This window comes from Culex pipiens, chromosome 3, assembly GCF_016801865.2.
Source record: "Culex pipiens pallens isolate TS chromosome 3, TS_CPP_V2, whole genome shotgun sequence".
NCBI lineage: Eukaryota > Metazoa > Arthropoda > Insecta > Diptera > Culicidae > Culex > Culex pipiens.
In genome coordinates, this window is record NC_068939.1 from 27581564 (window position 1) to 27607371 (window position 25808).

Consider the following 25808-nt stretch of genomic DNA (forward strand, 5'->3'; position numbering starts at 1 on the left):
CAGGACAGGACGAGACGATACAATATGTACAATAATAATTATTATTATTCGCCCTTGTTTTAAAGCATTTTTTTTCAAATTCGTGACCAAGTTAGTTAATTTTAATTTGGTTATCAAATTTTAACTCAAACTCCGGAAGAAGCAATTCCAAAAGTGATAACTTTACTATACCGGACTCGATACCGGATCAACAGACAAACGTAAAAATCATGTTTTGTTTTTACTAATTTGTCAAGTCTTTTTTTTAAATAGCTCTAGAAGTGCAATTTCAAAATTTGTAAAAAATATTTGTTCTTACATAAATTAATATTGTTCGGCTTATATTTATTTAGTGATGATCTCAATGTTTTCTTGTAAAATTTTTGAATTAAATTATTTTGTGAGCTTATTTGGCTACAGTTTTTCTTAAGATATTGGAAACTTTTCAGTCAAAAATGTATCAAATGAACCGATTCAGAAAACCTAATTTGTACTTGAAATGTAACTCAATGAAAACGAATAGGTGTGCTAAGATTAAGGAACATGATATCTGTGTTCGAGAAGCTATTTTTGAAAAATGTACACATTAAGGTGAAGCCGTTGATCATTTTCGAAGATAATTGATCATCACTCTAAAATAATCTGTATTAAATTCAATTTAACGAATTTCTGCACCAAAATGAATCAGCATGTGCCGGCCTTTAGGGAAAGGCATGTAATTCCATCGGGCTCAAACTGGAAATAGAGCCAAAATCTTAAACTCGCCGAAGATACGTGCCTCGGTTGTTTTCTTTAAATCTACATCTTGTACATGTCTGTTTCTTATTTGCATCCAGATAAGAAGAACTGACTTCAACGTGTGCGTTAAGGCATACATCGAGAAGGGACACAAACATCTCCGAAGAAGATTAAACCTAGCTCAAACAGCTGATTAAAACGAAACAGGGACATGTTTGTGAAGCAGCAAATCCAGTGCAGTGTCTAATAGAGCTTGAAGCGGGTCACATTGAATCTCTCGAAATGGCTAGCGGGGACAAATGTTTGAACATCACTACGCTGGAGGCCAAAGACGTCCGCTGGCCAACCTCCCTCGGAGCTCACGGTTCGGATGCGATGGTTTGTTCTTTGATTGAGCATTGTTAAGTTTTCGGTTTAATCTTGTATTGATAATTTTCAGCACACTGACCCGGATTACTCTTGTGTTTACGTTACGATACGAACTTTGGAGGGAACCTACGGCAATGGACTAACGTTTACTTTAGGTTTGAGTTAAACAATTTTACTTAATTTATAAGAATTTAAATAATTTATAATAATAAACAGGTCGCGGAACGGACATCGTTCTGCTGGCGGTAAAATCGCTGAAGAAATTCGTCGAAAATCGCACCACGGCCAGCATTTACGGCAACTTTGCCAAATTTTGGCGCGAAATCACCAGCGAATCGCAGCTGCGCTGGATCGGACCGGAAAAGGGCGTCACCCATTTGGCGGTGGCCGCCATCGTCAACGCGCTGTGGGATCTGTGGGGTAAAATCCGGGGCGTTCCGGTGTGGCGACTGCTGACCGAGATGGAACCGGAGGAGCTGGTCTCAACGATCGACTTCCGCTACATTACGGACGCAATTACACCGCAGGAAGCGGTTGCCATCTTGAGGGAGGGTAAAACGGGCCAGCGGGCGAGAATCGATGAGCTGGTGGCGAACGGGTATCCAGCGTACACCACGCAGGTTGGGTGGATCGGTTACAGTGACGACCAGATTCGGTCCCTGTGCCGGAAGTATCTCGAGGCGGGTTTCACCGCGTTCAAGATCAAAGTTGGGCAGGATTTGGAGAACGACCGGAAGCGGTGCCGGCTGGTGAGGGAGGAAATTGGGTGGGAGAACAAATTGGTGAGTTTGAGCTTTCTTAAATTTTTATAAAATTCTAAATTTGTTTTTTTTTAAAGATGGTTGATGCCAACCAAGTTTGGGACGTGAACACCGCCATCGACTGGATGAAAAACTTGAAAGATTTCAAACTGCTGTGGATTGAAGAGCCGACGTCGCCGGACGATGTCCTTGGCCACAAGGCGATTGCTGACGCTTTAAGGTTTTTTTAAATTTAGATTTTAAGAAAAAATATTTAAAATAGTTAATTTCTGTATAGACCTCTAGGAATCGGCGTCGCTACCGGAGAGATGTGCTGCAACAGAGTCATGTTCAAACAATTCCTTCAAGCTCAAGCCTTGGAGTTTTGCCAAATCGATTCGGCAAGAATCGGTGGCGTTAACGAAATCTTGTCCGTCTATCTGATGGCGAAGAAGTTCAACAGTAAGTTCCTTATTCTTTTTTTTTATTCTTTATTATAGAGTTTTTCAGCCGGAGGCTGGTTCAACAGTAAGTTCCTTAACTCTTTTTCGGAAATTTAAATTTTCAATGTTTTTCAAACAGCAAAAGTCTGTCCGCACGCCGGTGGAGTCGGATTGTGCGAAATGGTGCAGCATCTGCAGCTGTGGGACTTTACGTCCGTTTCCGGTACGATGGACGGGCGAATGGTGGAGTTTGTGGATCAACAGCACGAACAGTTCCTGCATCCGGCTACGATAAATGCGAAGGCGTGTTATGTGGCTCCGGTGGCGCCTGGGTACTCTACGGAGCTGAAACCGGAAGCGGTGGAGCAGTACGAGTACCCTCGTGGAACGGAGTGGCAGCGGATGTTTGATGAGGGGGTTTTTGCGAGGGAAGTTTGAAGAATTCTGGATTTTTGAAGAGATTAAATTTTCTGCTTTTTTAGTAATATTTGTATTGTTATTTTATTGGATGACTTTCCCTTATAGCCTTGTTTTAAAGTTTAAGTAATTTTACATCAACTGGAAAAAAAACTCCATATTAATGCAAACTCAACATAAAATAAAACGTAACATCTTGGATGTAAATACCGCTAAAATTTAAAATAAATTTGGATTGTTATTATTTTCAATATTGAAATTTAATTATTTAAAAAGAAAGCTTTGTAAACCACAGGGTTGTTACGGAAACGTCGAGAAAAAATCCGCGCCAGATCCGCGCCGACCCCAAACCCAATCCGCGCCATATAAAAAAAAATCGCGACAAACATAGAAGAGAGTAACATAATGAATGAAATTTTAAACGAAAAAAGAATAATACAGAAGGCATTTGGATAAGTACCGTTGATCAGTTGTGGATTCATATCCCACTTGTACCAAATGGAACCTTTTTTGCCATTTCTGAAACAATATTAGCATTTTTTGCAACACTTTAAATATCGTTGCTTTAAAAACAAATTCAGGAAAAAAAATAAATTCGAAAATTTTAAAAAAATTAATGCCATAAAATAAATCACCAAATTATAAAATTTAGGTATTTAGTGCTTAGTGAATTATCTCGCTAAAACTTTACTCTGGAAAATCGAAACACGAAATTTCTATTACTTTCTTCTCTAAATTTCTCTAAACTAAAATATGACTCTGAAAATGATCCGAACTAAGAAAATGGCAAAAAAAAAAAATTAATAATTTAATAATTTAAAATTTAATAATTTAATAATTTAATCATTTATTAATTTAATAATTTATTAATTTAATAATTTAATAATTAAATAATTAAATAATTAAATAATTTAATAATTTAATAATTTAATAATTTAATTATTTAATAATTTAATAATTTAAGAATTTAATAATTTAATAATTTAATAATTTAATAATTTAATAATTTAATGATTAAATAATTTAATAATTTAATAATTTAATAATTCAATAATTTAAAAATTTAAAAATTTAATAATTTAATAATTTAATAATATAATAATATAATAATTTAATAATTTAATAATTTAATAATTTAATAATTTAATAATTTAATAATTTATTAATCTGAAAATTGAATAATTTAATAATTTAATAATCAAATAATTTAAAAATTTAATAATTTAATAATCAAATAATTTAAAAATTTAATAATTTAATAATTTGATAACTTAAGAACTTTCTTAAAAAATTAAAAATTAACAAAAAAATCAATTGTAATATTTTCGTAAATTTTCAATTTAATAATTCGTACTTTTTTACGTTTTTTGAGTCTGTAAGTTTTGACAATTTCAAATTATGAATTCTATTTTTTTTATTATTTGAATATGTAAATTCTGAAATTTCAAATTGTTGAATTCCAGATTTCTTATTTTTTTAATTTTAACATTACATTTCGCTTTTAACGGAGATTTTAGCAGATTTCTAAGTGGATTTCGTCATGTTGTGATAATGGAGCATTTCTTTTTCTACAATGTATTTCTTATGGAGCGAACTGTCAAAAACTGCTCGACTGCGGGTGCTCCATTGGGAGTAGAATCAATTCTACCTGAATCAGAGTGGCAACAGAATTTTTATTTTTTTCAATAAACCAAAAATTTAAAAATTTAAATTTTTATATTGAAAAACATAGAAAATCTAAAAAGTTTCATAGCTTCAAATTTTTAAAATTCTGTAATTTTTCGAATTTTGTTCTTTTGATTTTAATGAAATTTGATATTTATTTGAATTGTAAGGCAGATGTTTTAAAAATAATGAGTTGTAATGTTATGTTGAATTTATATAACAAATCTCAATACATTAAAAAATCGCTACTTGAAGATTATTTCAAAGTTTCATATTAAGAAAAAAAAAAACAATCAATGATTTTTAGAAGAAAATTTTAATCATTAACAACTTCTTAGAATCTTATGTTTTCGCACTCAACGAAAAGAATTAATTTATTTAATTCCTAATAATATTTTCCTTTGTAATTTGAAAGAAATTCTATCGTTCTCAATTATTTTATTTATCAAAATTGCTATCCGCGCGAAATCCGCGCCTGAGTAAAATTAGCCAGCAAATCCGCGCCAGATCCGCGCGATACGCGCCATCCGCGCCATCCGCGCGATCCGCGCCGTCCGTAACAACCCTGAAACCAAGATCGAAAAATCTGTGACACTCTAAAATGTCTGTACATCTCTGCTTGTACAGCTTACACCACAGTTCGTTTCGTTTCAAACCGTTTCACAACAAAACTGTTTCAGTACGTCATCGAGTCGGTTTGGCGCGCAAATCGTTGAACCAGCATTTCCAGAAGCAAATCGGACCGATTTCATGTTATCATAGTTCTGTCGTAATTTTAACGATTTTGTAACAATTTCTTGATAAATCGTGCCAGCGATCACAGCCCCAGAATGCCGTTCAAGCGTTCCAACATGCGGTACGGCCACATCATAGGCTACACCGGCGTCACGTACCAGGACGATGGCGAGTGAGTATTTTAGATTACTCGGAAGATCTTTGGGCTAATTTGTGTCCAACATTCCAGCCGTATCATCTCGATCGGCCAGGACGGCGACATCCGCATCTGGGACGGGGTGTACGACGAAGACCCCACGACGTCCTGCCTGGCGGAGAGCATCTGGGCGGTGCTGCACAGCGGGTCGCGGATTTTGGTCGCGACCGATCTGAACACGGTCCAGGCGTACAAGTACCCGGAGCTGGAGAAGGACGGCATCGAGTTTCGGTTCACGGCGTTCGTGACGAGCTTGGCGCGGAACGAGCGCTTTCTGGCGGCGGGTTCGGAGGACGGGACGATCAAGGTGAAACCGGTCGACGGGGACGAGTTCGAGCTGGGGGGGCTGGATGGGCCGGTGCTGAGTATGGACGTCAGTCGGAAGGATCTGCTGGCGGCGAGCTGCGGGGATGGTCAGCTTAGGATTTGGAAGCTGAACGGGAAGGATTTGGTGCAGACGTTTGGTGGGCTGAGGAAGGTGAAGAGCTTTGAGGGGAACGTTTTGTACGGCACTCCGGCGTTTGAACCATCGCGGGGTCATTTGCTGGCGTACCCGAAAGATCAGGGAATCGTGGTGGTCGACACGAGCTCTTGGGAGCAGCGAAAGGTGCTAAAACATCCGAAAATTTCGGCAAATTTTTCCAGATGTGCATTTTCTCCGCGGGGGGATTATTTGGCCGCCGTAACGGAGAAGGGTGACATTGCCATTTGGGAGTACAAGACGGAGCAGCTAATTGAGGGGGAGGTCGCTGCATCGGAACCACATCCAATCATTGGTTTGGCGTGGCATCCGAAGAACAACGGAGAGCTGGTGATTTGCGACGATCAGGGCCAGGTTGGGGAAGTGAAGGATGTTTTTGAGTCGCTGGATGACGGAAATGATTTGATGGAGATGGCGGAGAGGGAAGCGAACGGGGACATGGAGCTGGACAATGATATGGACGTCGAGGACATTTATTCAAAGTGTAAGTTAGATCTTTATTGTTAACAGGAAACACTCTTATTTTGACGCTTTGTTTACTTCTAGACGTCGCAGGTGAGAAACCCGTCGAGGACGAATCCGACGACGATGACGAGAACACAATTTCGGTGAACAAGCTCAAGAGTCAGTACATGCTGCCGGAAGCGGACGATGACCTGCTCGTGGATATGCTGGGCAAGGCGAAAGCGGAAGATCACGACGACGAGGACTCGCGGTCGGTCGCGAGCGCAAAGGTTGTGGCGAAATCGTTCCGCATGCAGGAGTACTTCCAACCCGGATCGACGCCTGTGAACTTTGAGAATCGGTACATGTGCTACAACCACGTGGGCATCATTCGAGCGCACCGGAGTGTAAGTGATGAGAAAGAAAACTCGATTGAGGTGGAGTTTCACGACTCGAGCAAACATCACGGGATTCATTTGAACAACTATTTGAACCACAAGGTCGCTGGACTGAGTGAAACCGTGGTGGCGATGGGTTGCGGTTCCGAAGTTGAAAACAAGGGAAGCAAGCTGGTCTGCATAAATCTGGTTTCATTTGGAAATCGCGAGTGGAGTTGTACGATGCCGGGGACGGAAGAAATTATTGGAGTTGTCGCGTCGGACAAGATCGTCGTGGTTGCCACTGATGAACGATTCTTGCGGGTTTTCACCACACGAGGAACTCAGCGCGAAGTCCTGTCCGCGCCAGGCCCTCTCGTAGCAATGGCCGCCTTCGGAGATCACTTCCTGGTCGCGTACCATCGCTCGCCGGCCAACGAAGATCAGCAGCTGAACCTGATGATCGTGACCTGTGTCAAGTACAAACTCCGCTGTCGGGACATCCCGCTCTGCCTCTCTCCGGGTGCCGAACTTTGCTGGCTTGGCTACTCGGACAAGGGCTCCCCGGTGGCGTACGATTCCGCTGGCATCCTGCGGATCTACCACGCGACCGCCAACATGTGGTTCCCGATCCTCGACGCCGACAAGTACAAAGCCGGCGCCTCGGACAATCTCTTCATCGTGACCGTGGCGGAATCGCTCCAGCAGGTGCAGCTGATCGTGTGCCGCGGGGCCAAATATCCCCTCACCAACCCGCGCCCGCTGCCGATGAATGCGACCTTCTCGCAGCCGCTGTGCGACGTCGAGGGGGAAAAGGGCGCGCTCGAGGACGTGCTGATGCGGTCCGTGTACATCAAGTCGGACGAAGCGGAAACGGTGCTGAAGGAGACCGCCATCAAGCTGTTCGCTGTGAGTTCAAAGTTAACTTGCAAATCCAGATTGAAAAGTAATCAAATTCAATTTCAGCTTGCTTGCCGCTCGGAGACGGAGCAGCGGGCAAAGGAACTCGTCGAGACGATCGGCTCGAGTCAGCTGGTTCCGATCTTTATGAAATATGCGAGCAAAATCAAGCGGTACCACCTGGCGGAAAGTTTGGCGCCGCTGTTGCCCACCTTCCAGCAGCAGGTGAGTTTGAAGTCTCGCAGTAGCGACCAAGTTCTAGGTACTTGAAGTTCACGTCGGTGTTCCGGAAAGGGCACGTTTTGGTTGGAAAATCAAAGCATTTTGAAATGAACGAACCCTAAGATTGGCATCACTGCCAAAATCTAGCAACGGAGCGAAAGGGTACGTTTAGCAGTTGCGTTCTATTTTTAGCTCGCTCTTGGTCGACCTTTCCCCTCTTCTTTTTGGGTTTTTAATCGTCGTTTCGTCGACGTTGGCGATAAAGTAGCTCTCTTCGTCGATTCTTATTGGATTGCGCGTAGGGTAGAGTTGACGATTGTTGATTGAAATTTAGTTAGGTTGCGAATGAGCGAGCGAGCCAGAAGCCGTGCTCGCTCATTCATGAGCATGAGGACTTAACAGGTAGCTCGTGCTCGCTCCTGCTCAACGCATGCGCTCGCGCTCAATGAGCGCTCATCAGTAAAATAGGTAGATTTTTTTTTATTGTTGATTAAATTGGCATAGGCAAATTGAATTGCCTCTTTTGAAGATAATTTCATCGCGAAAAAGGGACATGAACTTATCTAATGATGTCAACTTATTATAATTTTTTCAGAGCTTGATACTTAAGCAAACTAGTTTCAAATTAAATTCCCGATTAGCATTTAAGGTTTCTTAATTTGCTTAGAATTACATACACTCTTTTTAGCTTATTTACCTTTCAAATTTAGAGTGAATTTTCAAAGAACGGCATTTTTAGGTCTTAAAAAGGCTGTTTACAGGATGGCAATCGATTTTTTTTTTTAAATATTAAAACGCGTTTCTACTTGTGGGCACGCTCATTTCTAATTTATTTATTTGGATTGACTCCAGCATATAAATGAGATAGTTGATGTGAAATTAATCTAAAACACAGATTTGACATTTATTATGCAAAATTATTTACAAATAATTGATTAAACAAGATGAGGTGCCCAGAAATTTGAAACATGACGAAACGTACTACCAAGAAAAAAATGTGTGTTCCTTAAAAGATACTTTTCAGCTTAAATAAATGGATCACTTTCATGTGTTACTCTTTTATCAAATTAATTTTTATTAATCGGATTATCACAGTAAAAAATAGTGTAAATTTGGAAGGTCTAATTTTGGAAGGTTGAATATAACCTCTTTAAAGTTGTAATTTTACATCAAATTACACATTTTCATAAATAAACTTACGCATTTTTCTGACATAAAAGACGTATCCCTTCCCAGATGTAATATTACCATGATTTTTTTTTAACTGTGTACAGATCTTAATTTGACACCTTAACTCTGACTCCAAAACAAGCTTCAAAACAAAAATTGTGAAAAATATCTTCATTCAATATTATTGAGATTAGCCTATTCCAGCCTCCATTTAAAAAGAAAAAACCTGAAGTTCTGCAGAAAAAATAAGTTATCATCGTTTAGCCGTTACAGGTACAAAAAACCGCTCATTTTGCTCAATGAGCAAAAATGAGTGCGGGCACGAGCGATGAGCATTTCCGCTCATAAAATAAATGAGCAAACGTGAGCCAGCTCGCGTAGCGCTCCTCCTCACGAATGAGCGATAAAAGCTCGCTCATGAGCGGATGAGCGCTCAAAATCGCCAATGTCGAAGTGTAAACAAAGAGTAGGTATATCCTGCTCACGCCAGTTGATGTTTACATTAGAAACGAGTAGGATAGACCTTTTGTTGACAGTTCAAGAGAAATTTGATTTTTTGACATGCTTTTTCCTTTTCAACTTTACCTGGTGGCGACAATTCACGTTGCTACCTTTGCAGAGTAAAACACCCTAGGAAAAACATCAATTCACCAGCCTTCGATAGCTCAGTTGGTAGAGCGGTGGACTGTAGATGTGCTTTGTCAAGCTACCAATAGTAATCCATAGGTCACTGGTTCAAATCCGGTTCGAAGGAGTTGTTGTAACATTTTTTTTGTTATTGCTTGATTGGAAAAAACAAGTTTACTCAACAGCATTTGACGTTTGAAAACAGCTTCTAAAATTCTTTTTAAATTAAAATCAAGTTGTAAACAGCTTAACTGCCCACCATTGAAAAAACGGCTAATATCCATTTGGCAAAAACGAGATATTAGCACCAGGTCGTAGAGGATGTTCCAACGCATCTCCTGGATTTTGAATTTCACTGAAATAGTGTTTAGACTTGGCTGCCGATGCGAAAAACCAAACGGCTAATATGCCTCTCTTATGGGAACTTGCCTTGACGGAGGTTTCGTGACAAACACTAAAACGCGTTTTTCTCGGAATACTTGATTTGGCATAATAGCCGAATTTTCAATTATGGGCAGTTAACCTGAAGTGAGTAAGGGAGATTTGTAAAATAATTGGTTCATAAAGTGACAAGTAGCAAATTGGATGAATATTGAACCCAACCGTAACCTGGGTTGAAACGGGACACATGAGGCGAATTGGGACAACTGTTTTAGCCTTGTTACTGCACAATATTAAGAAATTTTAATTAGTTTCGGATAGAACAGACACAAAACAACAGAGAAACATCGTACATCGATTTCCAAATTTCAAGCTTTTAATTGCTTTAGACTGAAGTCCCGATTTGCTCCAGTTGACGGTATCAATTCTGTGGTCACCCTAATCAAAACGCTCACCAAGATTCTACCAAGAACGCTCAACGATCTTCTAACCGCGCTCTTCTTCTTGTTCTTATTCGCCACCCGAACTGCGTCCGCGCGCTGCTCCCCCGTCCATCGAACCTTCGATAGCTCAGTTGGTAGAGCGGTGGACTGTAGATGTGCTTCGGCAAGCTTTCAATAGTAATCCATAGGTCACTGGTTCAAATCCGGTTCGAAGGAGTTGTGAAGCTTTTTTTCGTTTTTTCTCTTTTAAGGAACGCGAAGAGGAGCAACAGGAGCTGGAAACGAACCGGGAAAACGCGGCCATGGTCGCCGAGCTGCAGCACATTACGGTCGAGGCCGTCACCCGGCGGGACACCACGCCGAAAATTGTAAGATTTTCTCGACTGTTTTCTTTCGATTTGATGATTTTACAAAATAAAATCTGTTTCAGAAACCGATGCCGATGGTGATGCGCAAGAACCCGTTCAAGCGCGCGGACAGTGCGTCCAAGTCCTCCCCGGCGCCGTCCAACCCGCTCGGTCACCTGACCGGCAAAGCCATCGGCTTCAACTCGCCCAAGACGCTCGACCCGGAAGAGGTGCCATCCACGCTAGAACCGGAGAACAACGAGAACCAGCCGAAAAACTCCGCCACCGGCCCGAAGTTCATGCCCTGGTTCGAGGACAACAAGAACCGCCTCAAGGAGCAGCACCCGGACGCGGCGACCGACGCCGAGCTGATCAAGATTGGCATGCGGCAGTTTAAGGCGCAAAATACGGCGGCGGCGACACCGCAGGTCGGTGCCGGAACGCCCGCCACCGAAAAGCGCAAGCTGGACGAAACGGACAAGGGCGAGTCCGGGGTGGCCAAGCTGGCCAAGTTTGGCTTCACCAAGAACTGACTCGCATTTTTGTTTAGGTTTAAGCTATGAATTGTGTTATCTGTTAGAATATCTATTAAGTGATTAAAAGAGACTCGGAAAAAGATTTCAAGATAATTAATTTTTCGAACTTCCAAATCGGGGACTGATATCAACCCCAAAAAGGCAAAAAGGGATAAAAACGATTAATTCAATCATTCAACCTTTTTTCCTCTTGAAAATGGTTTAAAAGGAGGCACAAAATTTGTGTCGGGATGTAAATGATTGACATGCGACATCCGAAAAAAGGCAGCCGCGTGTGGCAAACCAAGAAAACATCCCCCCGAACAATTAAACGGTTTCAGAGGGAACGGTATGAATTTTCCATTAATTGTGGTTTTTGTGCTGGCGACAACAATTAACGGGATTGACAAGTGAAAATTTAAAACGTGACCGTTTCGAATGTGGCGTGAAATTGTGACACGATTTTCGGTCTTTTTTTACGATTAACACTTGTTTTTATATGATGAAAAATTAATTCATTCGTAACGATTCAAAATCCCTTAAAGATTTACAAATTTACAGCATCAAACCCAAAAATCAACCTCTGACAAAAAGTGGCGAATTCCAATCTTGCCTCAATTCAGCTAAATAAAGCACACACATAAAACCATAAACGTGATGACGAGACTTTGCCGTTTCCCGCGTGCTCCTCGTGCTTCATGAACAAACACGTTTTACTTGGCGGGGCACATGAGGAACTGCTGCTAAGAAATTGCAAAGCCGGTCCTGGCACTTTATGGGAAAGGAATGCCAGGTATTTCGTCGGAGGCAGCAGATCTTGCCTCCGACCTCCAGACGAAGAGTTGAAAAGGGAAAATCAAGAAGCGAGGTGGTGTTTGCGCGCTAAACAAGTTGGCAAAACGGATAAAATTACAGAAGAATTTGGCAGTGCTTGAATTTGTCGAAGAATGTGTTTTGCAGCAGTGAATCTGGCTGACGGCGATTAATTTCCTTTCCCGAGAGGGTCGTTGAATGAGTCACCTCGGAGGATGTGTCGTGTCGTGGGAGCGCCAGATGCACTTTAGCAGCATCCATCAATTCGACATTATTGATTTGCAACGGCCAACCACCCAACAGCCTAGAGGGAAATGCAAATGTAACGACAGAGTCAGCGAGACGTTTGAAAAAGAGTTGAACGTGGTGACAGTTGCACATGTCCGCGCGCGCGCGCGCTCGAAACCACAATCCATTTCCACGTGTCCACACTCAATCATCCGCGTCAATCGATGAAACCTCCCGAACCAACTCAGCAAAAATTATCAGTTTCCATTCACCAAACCACACAGCACACCGGATTATCAATCGTCATGTCCTCGAAACGGGTTTTCAGCTAATTTTGCTACTGTTCGAGTCCCACGTGATTTACCCCCTTTTCACACGTGATTTTATCCTTTTTCCTCCACGAGAACCTCGTTTTTTAGCAATCGATACATCGAATTGCTGGTTCATTGAGCACACACCGGTGGTGACGAAGTCAATAATGAAACCTCATCGAAACGCCATCAATCATAGTTACTTTGTGAGGTGGCCCGGCCCAGCCGGAAGGGTGGAGTGTTGATGAACTCCAAAAAGGTTTCGGCCGAAACTACAATGTGTGTTGTATTCAAGTGGATATAAAATATTTTTTTAAAAACCGCTCGGGGAAAATCATGTCACAATTTCACGCCACATTCGAAATGGTTACATTTTAGAGTTTCACTTTGCAACTCCATTTTACCCTCAAGCGTCATTCGAGTTACATTGCTGTTAATATATTTATAAAGATTGAAGAGAAACACGCGTTTTGTAGTAGATGATAATTTTCCTTTCATTTATTTAACCCTTGAAGTTAACCATAGGAAAGGTAGAGAAGAGAGCAAAATCTGTTTATTATAAATTACTCAGAAAAATAGTCAATATAAAATAGTTCAATGCCGCCAAAAAATAGTTTTTCAAAGTTCGTTCTATCATAGGGGTGAACAAAGTATGGCCCGCGGGCCAAACGTGGCCCGCGAGGTGATTTTTTGTGGCCCGCGAATCCATTTTGAATGATCATGAAAAATGGCCCATTGACCATTTGTAAAGTAATTTTATATTTTTGTTTAACAGAAGGGTTTTTTTTTAAATTTTTATGCTAACACAAATATTCTGTTCAAAAATCTTTCTAATTGAAACAATTTGACAAGTTTCAATGGGGAAATAGTCAATGAAAATGATAAATTTCAATACAATTTTCCTCAAAAAATTTCAAAAATATTGAATTAAAAATTCAAACTCAAAAAATGTGGACATGTTCCATATTAATTTAACAGTCATAATGACCCATTTTATGAACTGAGCCTCAAATTAAATTTATAGTTAGAAATCTTCCACCTCGAGATTCAAACTCATGACAGTTGGATAACGAATCTGATTGATTATGAACTGATTCAGGCTGTCAAAAATTGGTTGAAAGTGGATTTTATATTTTTCAAATTTGAAAATCGGCTTGAAAAATTAGAGATTGTAATTTTTTTTCAAAAGTTCTTCTGAAATTTGAGTACAATTAACTGAAACCAATTTAAATTGCATTCCTGTACATATTCTGGTTTATTCAAAAATAGTTTGAACTACCAACAAGTTTTTTTTTCGCTGAAATGTTTTTTTGGTCATATTTTACATTTTTTTAATTGTAAGGATTGCATATCTATACGGGTGTATAAAACATTTTTTCATTGAAATGTTGAAATTCTGGTTTTTTATTATATTTTTTTTTTTCAAAATCATTTTGCCATCCTTCGACCATGCCTAGAGTCGAGCGACAAAAACTTTTTTAAACATTTTCAACGGCCCTTTTTAAAAATATAAAAAAAATCGAATGAATAACCAAGTACATTCAACTAAATACTATTTTTTCAGTAGATAACAACATCAACAGAACTTTTTAAAATTATCATTTTCTGTTTGCTTTTATTTTAAAATGACGAAAGTGTAAAAAAAATACATAAATTTCTAAAAAATTCAGCTGCTAGGTGTATTGTTAAGTCTTTTAAATTAAAATAACGTGATTTATTTTTTTTTAAACATCCCATTGTTTACATTTGGCCCGCAAGCTTATTTCAGCTTCAAATTTGGCCCAGCTTCCAAAAACTTTGAGCACCCCTGTTCTATCAGGTTCTTTCCAAACTGTCCCTCAATTTTCAATTGATACTATCTTGGAAACCGTTGGATTTTCAACGTTAAAAAGTGAAACTTGTGTGAAACTTTCCCAACTTTTTGAAAAATGTACATTTTTTGAAATCGCGACTTACATTTCAATATGACCAAATTATATGTAAGTCGTGATTTAAAAAATGCAAAAAATGTGTTTTAAAGAGGTTGAGAACATTTCACAAGTTTCACTTATTAACATTGAAAATCTGATCACTGGTTTCCAATATTATTATCATTACATACTTTTTTAAAAGGTCCTATGTACATAGGAAGCCTATGGCGCATTGGGCTCAGCAACCACATCAAAAATGTTAATAATAGAAAATTTATCTCAGCCTTTCGAATATTTTTTTCAAAGGTGGAAACAATTTAAAAAAAATAGCAAAAGACAGATTTCTTGAATATTATCCCTTTTGAAGCTATTACTAAAAAACGGAGCACATTACAAAAAATTTCACAAAAGTTCTTTTCGATTAAGAATTCTATTTTACATTTAATAATTTTTTAAAAACTTTTTTTGTGTGCATTTCCGATGCAATTGCAAAACATTGGAATTTCACGGCAATTTCACGGCAATCTAAAATCTGCTTAAAATAAACGTAAAATTATGTTATTTTAGCGTAGTTAAGAACAGAAAGGTGTCTAAAAAAGTTAGTAGTTGTTCAACATGTCCCCTGGTCAAGACCCCCTGACACAATTATTTATCTCCAAAACTGTATATTAAAGGTAGAATCAGTAAAAAAAAAGTATGATAAAATTTGGTTTGATTTTATAAATTTCAGCAATAGGGAAATTAATTAAAATGAGTTAAATTGAGTATTTAAATTGATTAATTTAGCATTTCATAAAACTTTAAGCAAAACTTCATTAAAAGCAGTTATTTTTTAAACTTATTGATAATTCCGGAAAATTATAATACATTGCAACATGATTAGTAAATTGTATTTCAACATGTATTGTATTTTAAATTGATTTAAAACCAATTGAAAAAAAGCGTATTATATACACAAAGAATCCTATTTCCTCACGTCATATACATTGTTCATCGTAATTTCAATAAATTTTACGGAGATTTAAAAATGAATAAGCTCAAACCTATTTGAGATTTTATTTAATTGTTGTGTTTAATAGCGTTCCTTTTAATTCATTTAAGAATTTGGCGGAATAAATAAATTTTGCTTACAAAAATAGTTTTAAATCTTCTAAATATTTATTTTACTTGGAAACTGCTTTCAAAATTCTTGTTAAAAATCTTGAGTTTGAATCGAAAACATTCTGGAGAAACAAATTTTCGAATGTTTTCGTAGCACTTTTATATGGACTTCCTTTAAATTTGTATAAAGAAACTAATGATGCAAAATGACTTATTTGGATATAAGGAATCGATTTTTTTTTGATGAAATTCTAATGAACTGCATACCGAAAATCGTCAAAATATCAATGAATTTATGAACATTTTTTGCCTTCCTCACCTTACTGAGGAAAGGCTATAAAATCACTCGGAAAATGAACTTTTTAATTAAACCTCCTAGACCTACTTTCATTTGTACATATCGACTCAGAATCACCAGCTGAGCAAATGTCTGTGTGTTTGGCTGTATGTAGACATGTGTACCAAATCAATGTCACTGGAATATCTCGTCACTGGCTGAGCCGATTTTGATCGTATTGGCCTCATTCGATTCGTCTTGGGGTCCCATAAGGGCCTATTGAAATTTAGAAGATTTAGTAAAGCACATCAAAAGTTATACTTAAAAAACTGTTGCATATAAACTTCACAATTTGCAAAAAAGGGTGGTTTTTGCATGAAAACCTACCATATTATATATTTTTAGAAAGGTTTTGAAATGACCTTTCTTGTGGATTAAGAATTTTCAAGATCTGACTTACCTTTCTAAAATTACAAGCAGTTTTAAAAATGGTCTGAATTTACATAACCTCAATCTATTTTTCCATGGGTTTTTGCCTTCCTCACTGATCGCCACGAAAAAGCCGTGTAGAGGGATGCCATTTTCCTCAAAGGCGGTGTCTGTATAATCTTGACAAAAAGTCTGTAGGCAGTCTGTTTTTATTTACTTATTTTATTAGGACCTCTTAGGTGCTGCGATCACGTTAGGGGAGATCCATAAACCATGTGGACACTTTAGGGGGTTGGAATCACTCTAAAAATGAGAGGAAGGCACCAACCACCTAAAGGTGGATTAAGTAACGTTTTTTTCAAAGGTTTACGTCTTTTCCCGATCTGTTGTCCCAAAATTAATAATTTGCAAAAAGTTTAACAGTGCCCTATTTGAATAAACATATAGAACAAAACTTTGTATATTTTTTTTTAAATGCAGTCATCAGGGATGACATTGGGTCTGGGGTAAAATTAAATCATATCAAAATGCTGGAATTTGCATCACCCAATCTCACCCCACGATGACGGTAGTATGCATTCTAAATATTTAAGTGTATTTTAAATATTTAAAAATAGTAAATAGTGTTTCAATGATAATTTGAATTTTCATCAATACAGTCCAGACTCGATTATCCGAAGCCTCGATTATCCGGAGTCTTGATTATCCGAAGGTTTGTATGGGACTTCGGATAATCGAATCATGAACAAAACATTTTTAACTTACTTTTTACATCAACTTGGAACTCTGCGACCCCATTTTTGTTAAATTTGAATGTTTTGTTGCATATTAAATTGAAGAATGCATTTTTTCCAAATTATATCAACGCCATTTTGGCCGCCATCTTGGATTCAAAAATTCTAAATCACTTTAGGGTGCGTTCTTTACGTAACGCAACAATTTGGATTGTAAGACCCCCTTCCTCCTCGTAACAAAATTTCCATACAAATTAAAAAAAAAATTATTTAGCGTAACACGGCCTCCGACCCCCAAAAAAAATCAAATCGAATAATCGAGTCTAGGCTGTATTAAGTAACATTTCTTACATAAAAGCAATCGCGTTTCAGCAGCTTATCATTATTTTTTTAAACATTTTAAATAATTATCAAACAAAAAAGTACACGACATCAAATTGACAGCCAAAACATTTAAAATAAACCGGTTTTTAGAGAAAATTTAGCTATATCATCAAACGTTTAGGTTGCATCTAATGAGAAAAGCCGAAATCTTGCTTGTTTTAACCCAATTTAATATTTCAGAAATTTTTTAACCTTAAACAAAATGTTAAAAGATGTCTTCAAAAACAATGTAATACAAAAGAAAATTAACTACAGAGACAATTAAAACCAGCTTGCAATACAATTAAAAGTACCGGAAGTAATAACCTCTTGTAACTACTGCAATTTACCTTCAGGGCAAAAATTAACGACCCATATATGGAAGACTTACATGACGAAATAAGTGATCTTTTTCTTTCTCTTTATCGTTGTTCAGTTCATCGTCATACAAAAAATGCCCTACTGTATAGTTCCTTCGAACATTGCACAAAAAATATATTTTTTCCATATCAAGGTCAACGAATTGGACTTTGGCGGGCTCAGAAATTGATGCGTTCATATTTCCCACGCTTGTTAAGTAAGGTAAAAATGTAAAGCAAGTCTAAAAAAAATACCGAATCAAAAATTTGCGCAATTGCTACTGCGCGCGAATTACGGCGAGGCGATATTAAATTATCCGGAAATTGTAGCTGCCCGTTGATGGAAGGGTTCGCACGCAGGGTGAATTACGCTGATGATCATCTTTTTTTTGACTGATTCGTTCGAATCGTGTTAATCATAGTGATTCATGGCATGGTTGGAGGGAAAAGCCTACCGTGGGATTTTAGTTTCTTTATCTTTAATTCGGATTTTTTTTAAAATTATTAAAATTAAATTTAATCTTATTTTTCCAGAAAATTTTAAAATGAAGTATTTAAATTTTACTCAAAACTGAAAAATTAGACGTTTTACAACACATCAAACTTATGGTGAAAGCAATCCAGGAAGCAGCATCCTGCCCCCCAAAATGACACTTTTCTTGCGCAATGAAGTTAAGTGCGCAGAGCACGCAAAACACCACGTGTGGAGCGTCGCAAGGGTATGATAAAGTGCAAATAATTGGCTCTTCCTTGCTCTGGCCTGGCCCCCATCAAATCAGACCTAATAATTACAACCCGAATAATGACCCTGGCCCAGGCCCAGGCCCTGGTGGAGATCGAACTCGGTAATTAATTCCAATTTTTCTCATCGCTTCCTTTTTGGCCCCGGGCGGGCCTTCGAAAGGACAACTTTACTCGTTCCCACACGTGTGTTGTTGTGGGTCCTCGCTCCCTCGCCGCCATTCATAAATGGCACCGTGGTCCAATCTCTCCTGGTCTCTTGGTCCTGTAGATTGGTCGCGGAAGGTGCTCCCCCAAATTTACCGTGGTGTTACTTTGACTGACGGTTGGACACGATTGGAAAGGAAGGTTTTTCCCATACTTTTGGATCATCATGGGCAAGCGGATTTAACAGTCTAAAATTATTTGTATTTTTGTAATTGAATTAAAAATACCAAAATGATGTTGTTGTAATTTGTGCAATTTGTTTTGAAAAATTCAATTTTTAGGGTCAAGTTTGGTAGTGTTTTTAAATTACATCCCCAAAATATCAAAGTAAAACTTGGGTAGATGTCCCTATGTTGGGCCTTCTTAGCATGGTGAAATTTGAATTTACTGTATTCTCAGTATATTTTTCATGATTTTAGCTATAACTCGTACATAATCCATTTTCTTAAAAAAATAAATAAAGTTACATTACATAAGCTGAAAAATTAAATTGTGTTTTTCGCCCCTAATTTTGTTACATTGCTCTTTTGATCCGGACTACGATGTACCTAAATTCGACACATCTTCAGATTAATTTATTCCTAATTTTAGAGAAAAGAAATGTTTTATTTTTGTTCAAATATTTCTGAAAATTATCGATGAATAGCAGAATTTCGTTAAGTTAGGTTTGGTAGGTCAACTTTAGGTTCGCTTTTACGACTGCGACTCAACTCTAAACAACCCTAAAATAAAGAAACTGCAGGTGATGTTTTAGTCAAGGGGTTGCCAAACTATTCCAATTTTGAAGATATTTTTGGCCGGGAATTCACATCCAAATGTGCGCGCCCGATACAGTCTAATTGCCATTTTTTATTGACAGTCACAGGAATTGAAAGCGTAGGGCATCTGTTGACAAATTTAAAAAGCTGTCACAGAATCGAGAAATGCTTACGTCTTTTGCATAATAATAAATTTAAAAAAAGTAAAATTCATGAAGGAAGTATTAGACTATGACAAACAATCAAACAAACTAGACAAGACACAAACCAAAAACGCATCACAAATAATCAAACAATTAAAACTACACATTTTTGGTAGCCATATTTATTTTCATAAATAAGGCCGTTATTAATATTTTTCAAAGTTTATGTCTCTCGGCCTTGACCAAAGTCGTGAGGCAAAAAAATTAAAAATATGAAAATTTAAATTACAAGCCTAGGTTTCAACATTTGGATGAAAAAAGTGTTTTAAAATTCATTTTACACGCATCCAGTTTCTTTTTAATCATTTGTTTTCAAAATATCGATGCTTTGACGAACATTTTTTTATCGCAAAAAGAAAACTTTTTGTGGCACTGTACATTGGTATTTCATAAACATTTAAAATATGTATGATTATAAACGCAGGAAAATGCATTTTATTTGCTTTTCAATTGATAAAACTTTAACTTCCATTAAAATTTTGAAGTTTTTCGAAACAATTTTTTTTTGCCCCCCTGATTATTCAGGCCGACTTTAAAGGGGAGATGGGGGGAGGGGGGTTTCGATATAAACTTTGAAAAATATTAACAACGGCTTTATTTGTAATAATAAAGGGGGCAATTAAAATTTTACAGTGTAAAAGTTTGGTCAATCAGTTTTTTGGCTCGCAGCATCGTTTGCCAAGCACGCAAACTCTTTGTAAACTAATTTTTTCGCAAACAATATGGCGGAGCAGGCAAACTGTTAAACACCAAAAAGTTGCATGTCTCAAGGAGGTATTAGACTATGACAAACAATTAAACAAATTTGCACTTTTTGACAGTTTGAAAGTCAGCCTGCATAAATTTTGCTTTTTTGCGAGTTTGACAAACTGTCAAACACGAAAAAGTGTGAGTAAATTTAAACATTTAAGAAGTAAAATTACTCTTTTTCTGACATAAAAGAGAGGTATTACCATGACTTGTTTCAATGTGTAAAACAATTACAGAGGTTTTAAAACATTTCTTGGCCGCCTTGGAATTGGCCGTCTAATTTTGCATAAAAGTTTCACGGAAACCAAATTTCGAAATCATTACAATTTGAGGCTGCAAGTTATTGAAAAAATGAAAGAGGAAGGGGTCGTACCGCCCTTCCGTCCCGAGGTTTCGAAAAATGGACCTCGGATTCGTGATCACCAAATCAAGATTTAAAACGAATCCTTTTTTTTTGTGGAAGTGAAGATTTTTAGTGGCCAAAAATCAGCCCTGAAAGTTTCGTATTAATTGAACAGCATTAATTTCAAAGTTAATGTTTTTTTACTGTTCACTTTTCCCTTTTAACTTTCTACGTTCACTGTTTACAGTTCACTTTTAATTTTTCACTTTTCAATGTTAATTTTTGATTTTCCCGTTTATTTTTTTTGTTTTCAGTTTTCAGTCGATTTATAGTTTTCAGATCAGGTATTTGCTTTTAATTTTTTAACCCCTTCCCGCCCAGAGCAAATTCCAGATTTTTTACGTTTTTCTACATTTCTCGTAACTGGATCGACCAAATTAGATGATATTTTATTGGTTATAAGTTAACATTCTAGGTCGAACAAGGTTAAAAAAATGCATGGTGAAGACAAAATATTGTGGTGCTTTGGAGTAACCATGGGCGTTAGAGGGTTAAACGAACGGAAAGCAGTGGAAGCGAGAGAGATTTGAAAAAATGAGCATTGCTCTTTCGCTCACTGTCTTGCAGGTTTATGACATCAGAGTCGAAATTGTAGACGATGGTGTCGTAACGCTTTGAGGATTGGAGTTGGAATCCGGATAAAAATCACAGAAATCGTCGTCGTCGTGCTAACTTGTTGTACGTGCATTTTGGGCCAAATTGAGTTAAGAACGCCATTTTGTGCAGCTCACAATGCCCTACCTTTTGACCTTCACAGATCCCCAAAATTCGATTTCAATCCTGAGATATTCAATAAAAACCAAAAAACTCCATGCATTGTTGTCACTCTACATTTAAAGAAGATTCAATCATGGCGTGCTATCTTGTCACTCCCTGAAAATTGATGTAAGTGCGACAACTGGCCAAAGGGATTTCTGGTCAGAACGCGTTTGACGCACGTACAAGTTAGACTACCGTAAACATCTGTAATTATAACTCGGGACTACATCAACCAACTTCAACCAAACTTCGGGACAATGCACAGAATGGTCAGCCAAACAAAACGTGTTTGTTATTGTTTACATTGCGTGCTCTAGTTTTTGTTTATTCAAGGTCAAACATTAAAACGCGATTTTCTCGGAACGTTGAAATGGCGGGTGCGACAAGATAGTACGACGACGTCGAAATATCAGTTCACAAATTCTTGTTGAGTGGTGTTTTTTAAGTTTTCAAAGGTCCTGCTCAAATCCTTCCGCTTGTCTGTGCCCCGTCAAACCCGTTGGAAACACCACCGGAACGTCCCCAAAACCACACTGGACCGGTTTTTCGTCGCTGTTGTTTCCACGCTGCATCAAGTTATAATTTTGAAAAGCCCACTAAAGTTACCTGGCGCACACCTGTGACGTCTCTCCGACCACCCCTCCTTCCCCTCCCCAGTGGAAATTGTGTTTGATTTGCCTTTATTTCATAAACGCTCGTGCACTTATTTTGCGCTTCGGTTTTCGTGCCTGCTTGTAGACGCCATACATTTTTTTTTCATTCATAAAACTGTTGTTGTTTTTCTCTTCCCGGCTTCTCGAGCTGCTGGACCATGTTCCTTTTTCCCAATTTTATTGCCATTTTCGCTGGAAGTGACCACATGGAGCAACAACAACAACAACATCGCCAATAACTGCCTATAGTAAAAAGTTGATTGCTGGGTAAATTTATGAATGAAATGCACCGTTACTCGCGATCACTCATGAAGCGACATCGTAGTATTGCTTGAGGTGGACGATGGGGGGAAACGGACAGGTTCTACTGGTTCTGCAGGATACCCGATCGAATGTTTTGTTGTGACTCTTCGGAACTCGTTGGTGAGCCCTGTTGTGGTCAGCAGTATAATTACGGCCAGCAAACCTGATCCTGACAGGAAGTGTTCTACGAAGACGATCAATCAACCATCAATGAAAAACCTGAAAATCTTGTTCGTACAAATTATCGCGATGTTGTTCGCTGGAAGTTTCGGGAAAAACAAGGAGCTGACGATGGTCGTTTTTATCTTGTGTCGTCAACCTTTGAATGATCTGAACGGTTTTTTTTGTGATTGGGGAACGAAGGCCTCCAAAACATGGAAAAGCAGAATAAATTCTGAACATTAACGTCATGATTCGAAATCCGGACACTTAGAAGCATATCATTTTTGTTATAGCTGGCAAAAAATCATGTAACAAGTTGGAAATGTAGAAATATCATCAGGATGTAGTATAAACAGTCAGTTTTAAGAGAATGCATGCAAAATATGTCTTTTCTAACAATTTTTCATCAGAATTTTAAAATTAAAATGACTTGTTGTGCTTCGAATCCCGGACACTGATAAAAGCTGATTCGAAATCCGGACACTTTTGCTTCGAATTCCGGACACTCGATTTTACTTATGAATCGCACAAATTTGGACTGAAATGTTAGTGAATGGCATTCTTTAGGTCTCAAATAAGCTGTTAACATCAAAACAATCGATATTTTATATGAACATATTCTAGAATTTGAGGAAATCAAAACCATAAATTTCTGCTTTGCCTTCCCGGTGCATCGGACGCCTATGAAATATTTCAGTGAAATGTTTCACATTTTTGGTAAACTTATAATTTTATTTTATATAATTGTTTTGGCATTAACTACAGCGTTCAAACAAACTTTAAATGAAAGTTGATGTTAGAATTCATCAAATAACACAGCTTTGACATTCATAATGCGAACTTTTAGAGCACTTCTGGTACTTATGTACCCGACCTTCTCCGATTTCAATGAAACTTTGTAGACATGTTCTAGTAGGCCTATATAAGCCATTTTTGTATATATGGAGCCAATTGTACTCGTAAATAACATTTGAGAAGGGCGTAAGTTATTTAAATATTTTTGCAATTTGCATTTTAAAAATGACTGTACCTCGAAGCCGTTGCATCGTATCAAAAAGTGGTCAAAGACAAACTTGTAGGAAATTGGACGGGCTTTCTGAAAAAATAATCCACTGTAATGAAAATACACGCCGCTTCTATGTGATTTTTTGATTTTTAAGTTTAAAAGTTAAATTTAAAGGTGATGTCACGATTTTTTTTCGTTCAAAATTTTTGAGGAAATAGCCTAAAATGTTACAAAAAAACAGACGAAAAATGCAGGATGGTATATCTCTCCTTAAAAAATACAAAAATCATTTACTAAAACTGTTTTTTTGAAAAGTGGTCTAAACGTCAACATTTTCAAAAACCGATAGTGGTAATCAATTTCCCAGACAATTTTACATAAAAGTTGGCAATTTCTATATGACAGACTTCATTTTTCATTAGTAATTGGCAAAAACCAATGAAAACCCTATTTTTTCAACATTTTTATTTTTAAAACCGCTGTATCTTCCCAAGGATTGGACATAGGATAATGGTCAATATGGAGACTTTTATGTAAAATTGTCTGGGAAATTGATTCCCACTATCGGTTTTTGAAAATTTTGACGTTTAGACCACTTTTCAAAAAAACAGTTTTAGTAAATGATTTTTGTATTTTTTAAGGAGAGATATACCATCCTACATTTTTGGTCAGTCTTTTTGTAACATCTTAGGCTATTTCCTCAAAAATTTTGAACGAAAAAAATCGTGACATCACCTTCAAATTTAACTTTTAAACTTAAAAATAAAAAAATCACATCAAAGTGGCGTGTGTTTTTATTTCAGTGTATTTTTTTCAGAAAGCCCGTCCAATTTCCTACAAGTTTGTCTTTAACCACTTTTTGATACGATGCAACGGCTTCGAGATACAGTAATTTTTAAAATGCAAATTGCAAAAATATTTAAATAACTTACACCCTTCTCAAATGTTATTTTTGAGTACAATTGGCTCCATATACACAAAAATGGCTTATATAGGCCTAGGATAACATGTCTACAAAGTTTAATTGAAATCAAAGAGGGTCGGGTACTAAAGTACCAGAAAAATTACTGATTTGAGCTGGAATTGCTCTATATCCAAATAATTGATAAAACAAGATGAGGTGTCCGGGTTTCGAAGCGTCCGGGAAATCGAATCATGACGTTATTTAGTTTACCCTATCGAACACATGTTTCAGATAATTTTCAATCCAACGACTCTTTTCACCAATCACGAATCGTAGTCCAAGCCAAATGCTGATTTCCCTGCGGAACAATCGATCCAAACTCAAAAATCAAACTGTCCATAAAGCTCTGTTCAAAACGTGCCACTGGACCGAGGACCAACGATTAACGCACCTTCATTAGGCAGCCCATTCAAATGAGTTACGATCGAAAATATTTTGCATCGTAAATAATTTTAATGCCCACGCACGCGGAAACTCACTGCCATCATCGATAAGCGATAAATTTTAATTTGCACCATAACTTTAATTTGCGCGCAACGTGCCTTGCTGGCCCAAATTAAACAGACATTAAAATTTAAATCTCACTCCGGGGCGTGAACGACATTTCCATACGATTTATCAATGCAGTCCTCGCGTCAGGAGGTCAAGAGACGTTGACCGGTTTGGGCTCGTAAATTGAATTAGTACCACCCCAACCGAAAATGTGCCATGTTTGTGGCTTTTGTTCCCAACAAGTTTGGGCCATTGGTTGATTTTGGGGTTGTAATTTAATTTCTGTTTGATGGCACGTTATTCATACGTGTTCGCATGTCGAGGGAGGGAAAAACAGATCGATCGATTTTCACCCTTCTTCCTGGATTCTTCCAGAAGCAAATTTGAATAAACGAGCAAGAAGAAGGTCCCTCGAAAATCGTCCAGTAATGAATTAAAGGAAGTTCTGTAAGTTGAAATTAACATTTCCCCTTTTGCCACCCCATGAGAAACGCATTAACAGCGAGAGAGGACACTTTTTGAAGTTTGGCATTTGGGGCACGTGGCCGAACGTGTGCCACCTACAAAATTTCACTTTCATCTCAGACTTGCTACACAACACCCCACACAGCGAGGTTGTTGTCACCGGATGCATACGTACTTTATGCCGTTTTCGATGAGTTTTATTGTTGCTGTTACTTGGTGGCGTTTCCG

General features: G+C 37.8%; 2 protein-coding genes and 2 non-coding genes across 4 annotated transcripts; all 4 read left to right on the plus strand.

Moving 5' to 3' along the window:
• The first annotated feature begins 972 nt into the window (after window positions 1-972).
• LOC120426021 (mitochondrial enolase superfamily member 1-like) lies at window positions 973-2756 on the plus strand. The gene is made up of 6 exons (XM_039590700.2): window positions 973-1095; window positions 1157-1241; window positions 1303-1868; window positions 1925-2067; window positions 2125-2288; window positions 2409-2756. The coding sequence occupies exons 1-6, from the start codon at window positions 1000-1002 to the stop codon at window positions 2705-2707; spliced, it is 1353 nt and encodes a 450-aa protein (XP_039446634.1). The 5' UTR covers window positions 973-999; the 3' UTR covers window positions 2708-2756.
• Window positions 2757-5063: 2307 nt separating this feature from the next.
• LOC120426403 (WD repeat and HMG-box DNA-binding protein 1) lies at window positions 5064-11292 on the plus strand. Its single transcript, XM_039591163.2, has 6 exons — window positions 5064-5258; window positions 5316-6247; window positions 6310-7493; window positions 7551-7709; window positions 10579-10695; window positions 10758-11292. The coding sequence occupies exons 1-6, from the start codon at window positions 5182-5184 to the stop codon at window positions 11205-11207; spliced, it is 2919 nt and encodes a 972-aa protein (XP_039447097.1). The 5' UTR covers window positions 5064-5181; the 3' UTR covers window positions 11208-11292.
• Trnay-gua (transfer RNA tyrosine (anticodon GUA)) lies at window positions 9531-9630 on the plus strand. Its single transcript has 2 exons — window positions 9531-9567; window positions 9595-9630. It is a non-coding gene; the product is annotated as a tRNA-Tyr (tRNA).
• Trnay-gua (transfer RNA tyrosine (anticodon GUA)) lies at window positions 10444-10543 on the plus strand. Its single transcript has 2 exons — window positions 10444-10480; window positions 10508-10543. It is a non-coding gene; the product is annotated as a tRNA-Tyr (tRNA).
• Window positions 11293-25808: the final 14516 nt, after the last annotated feature.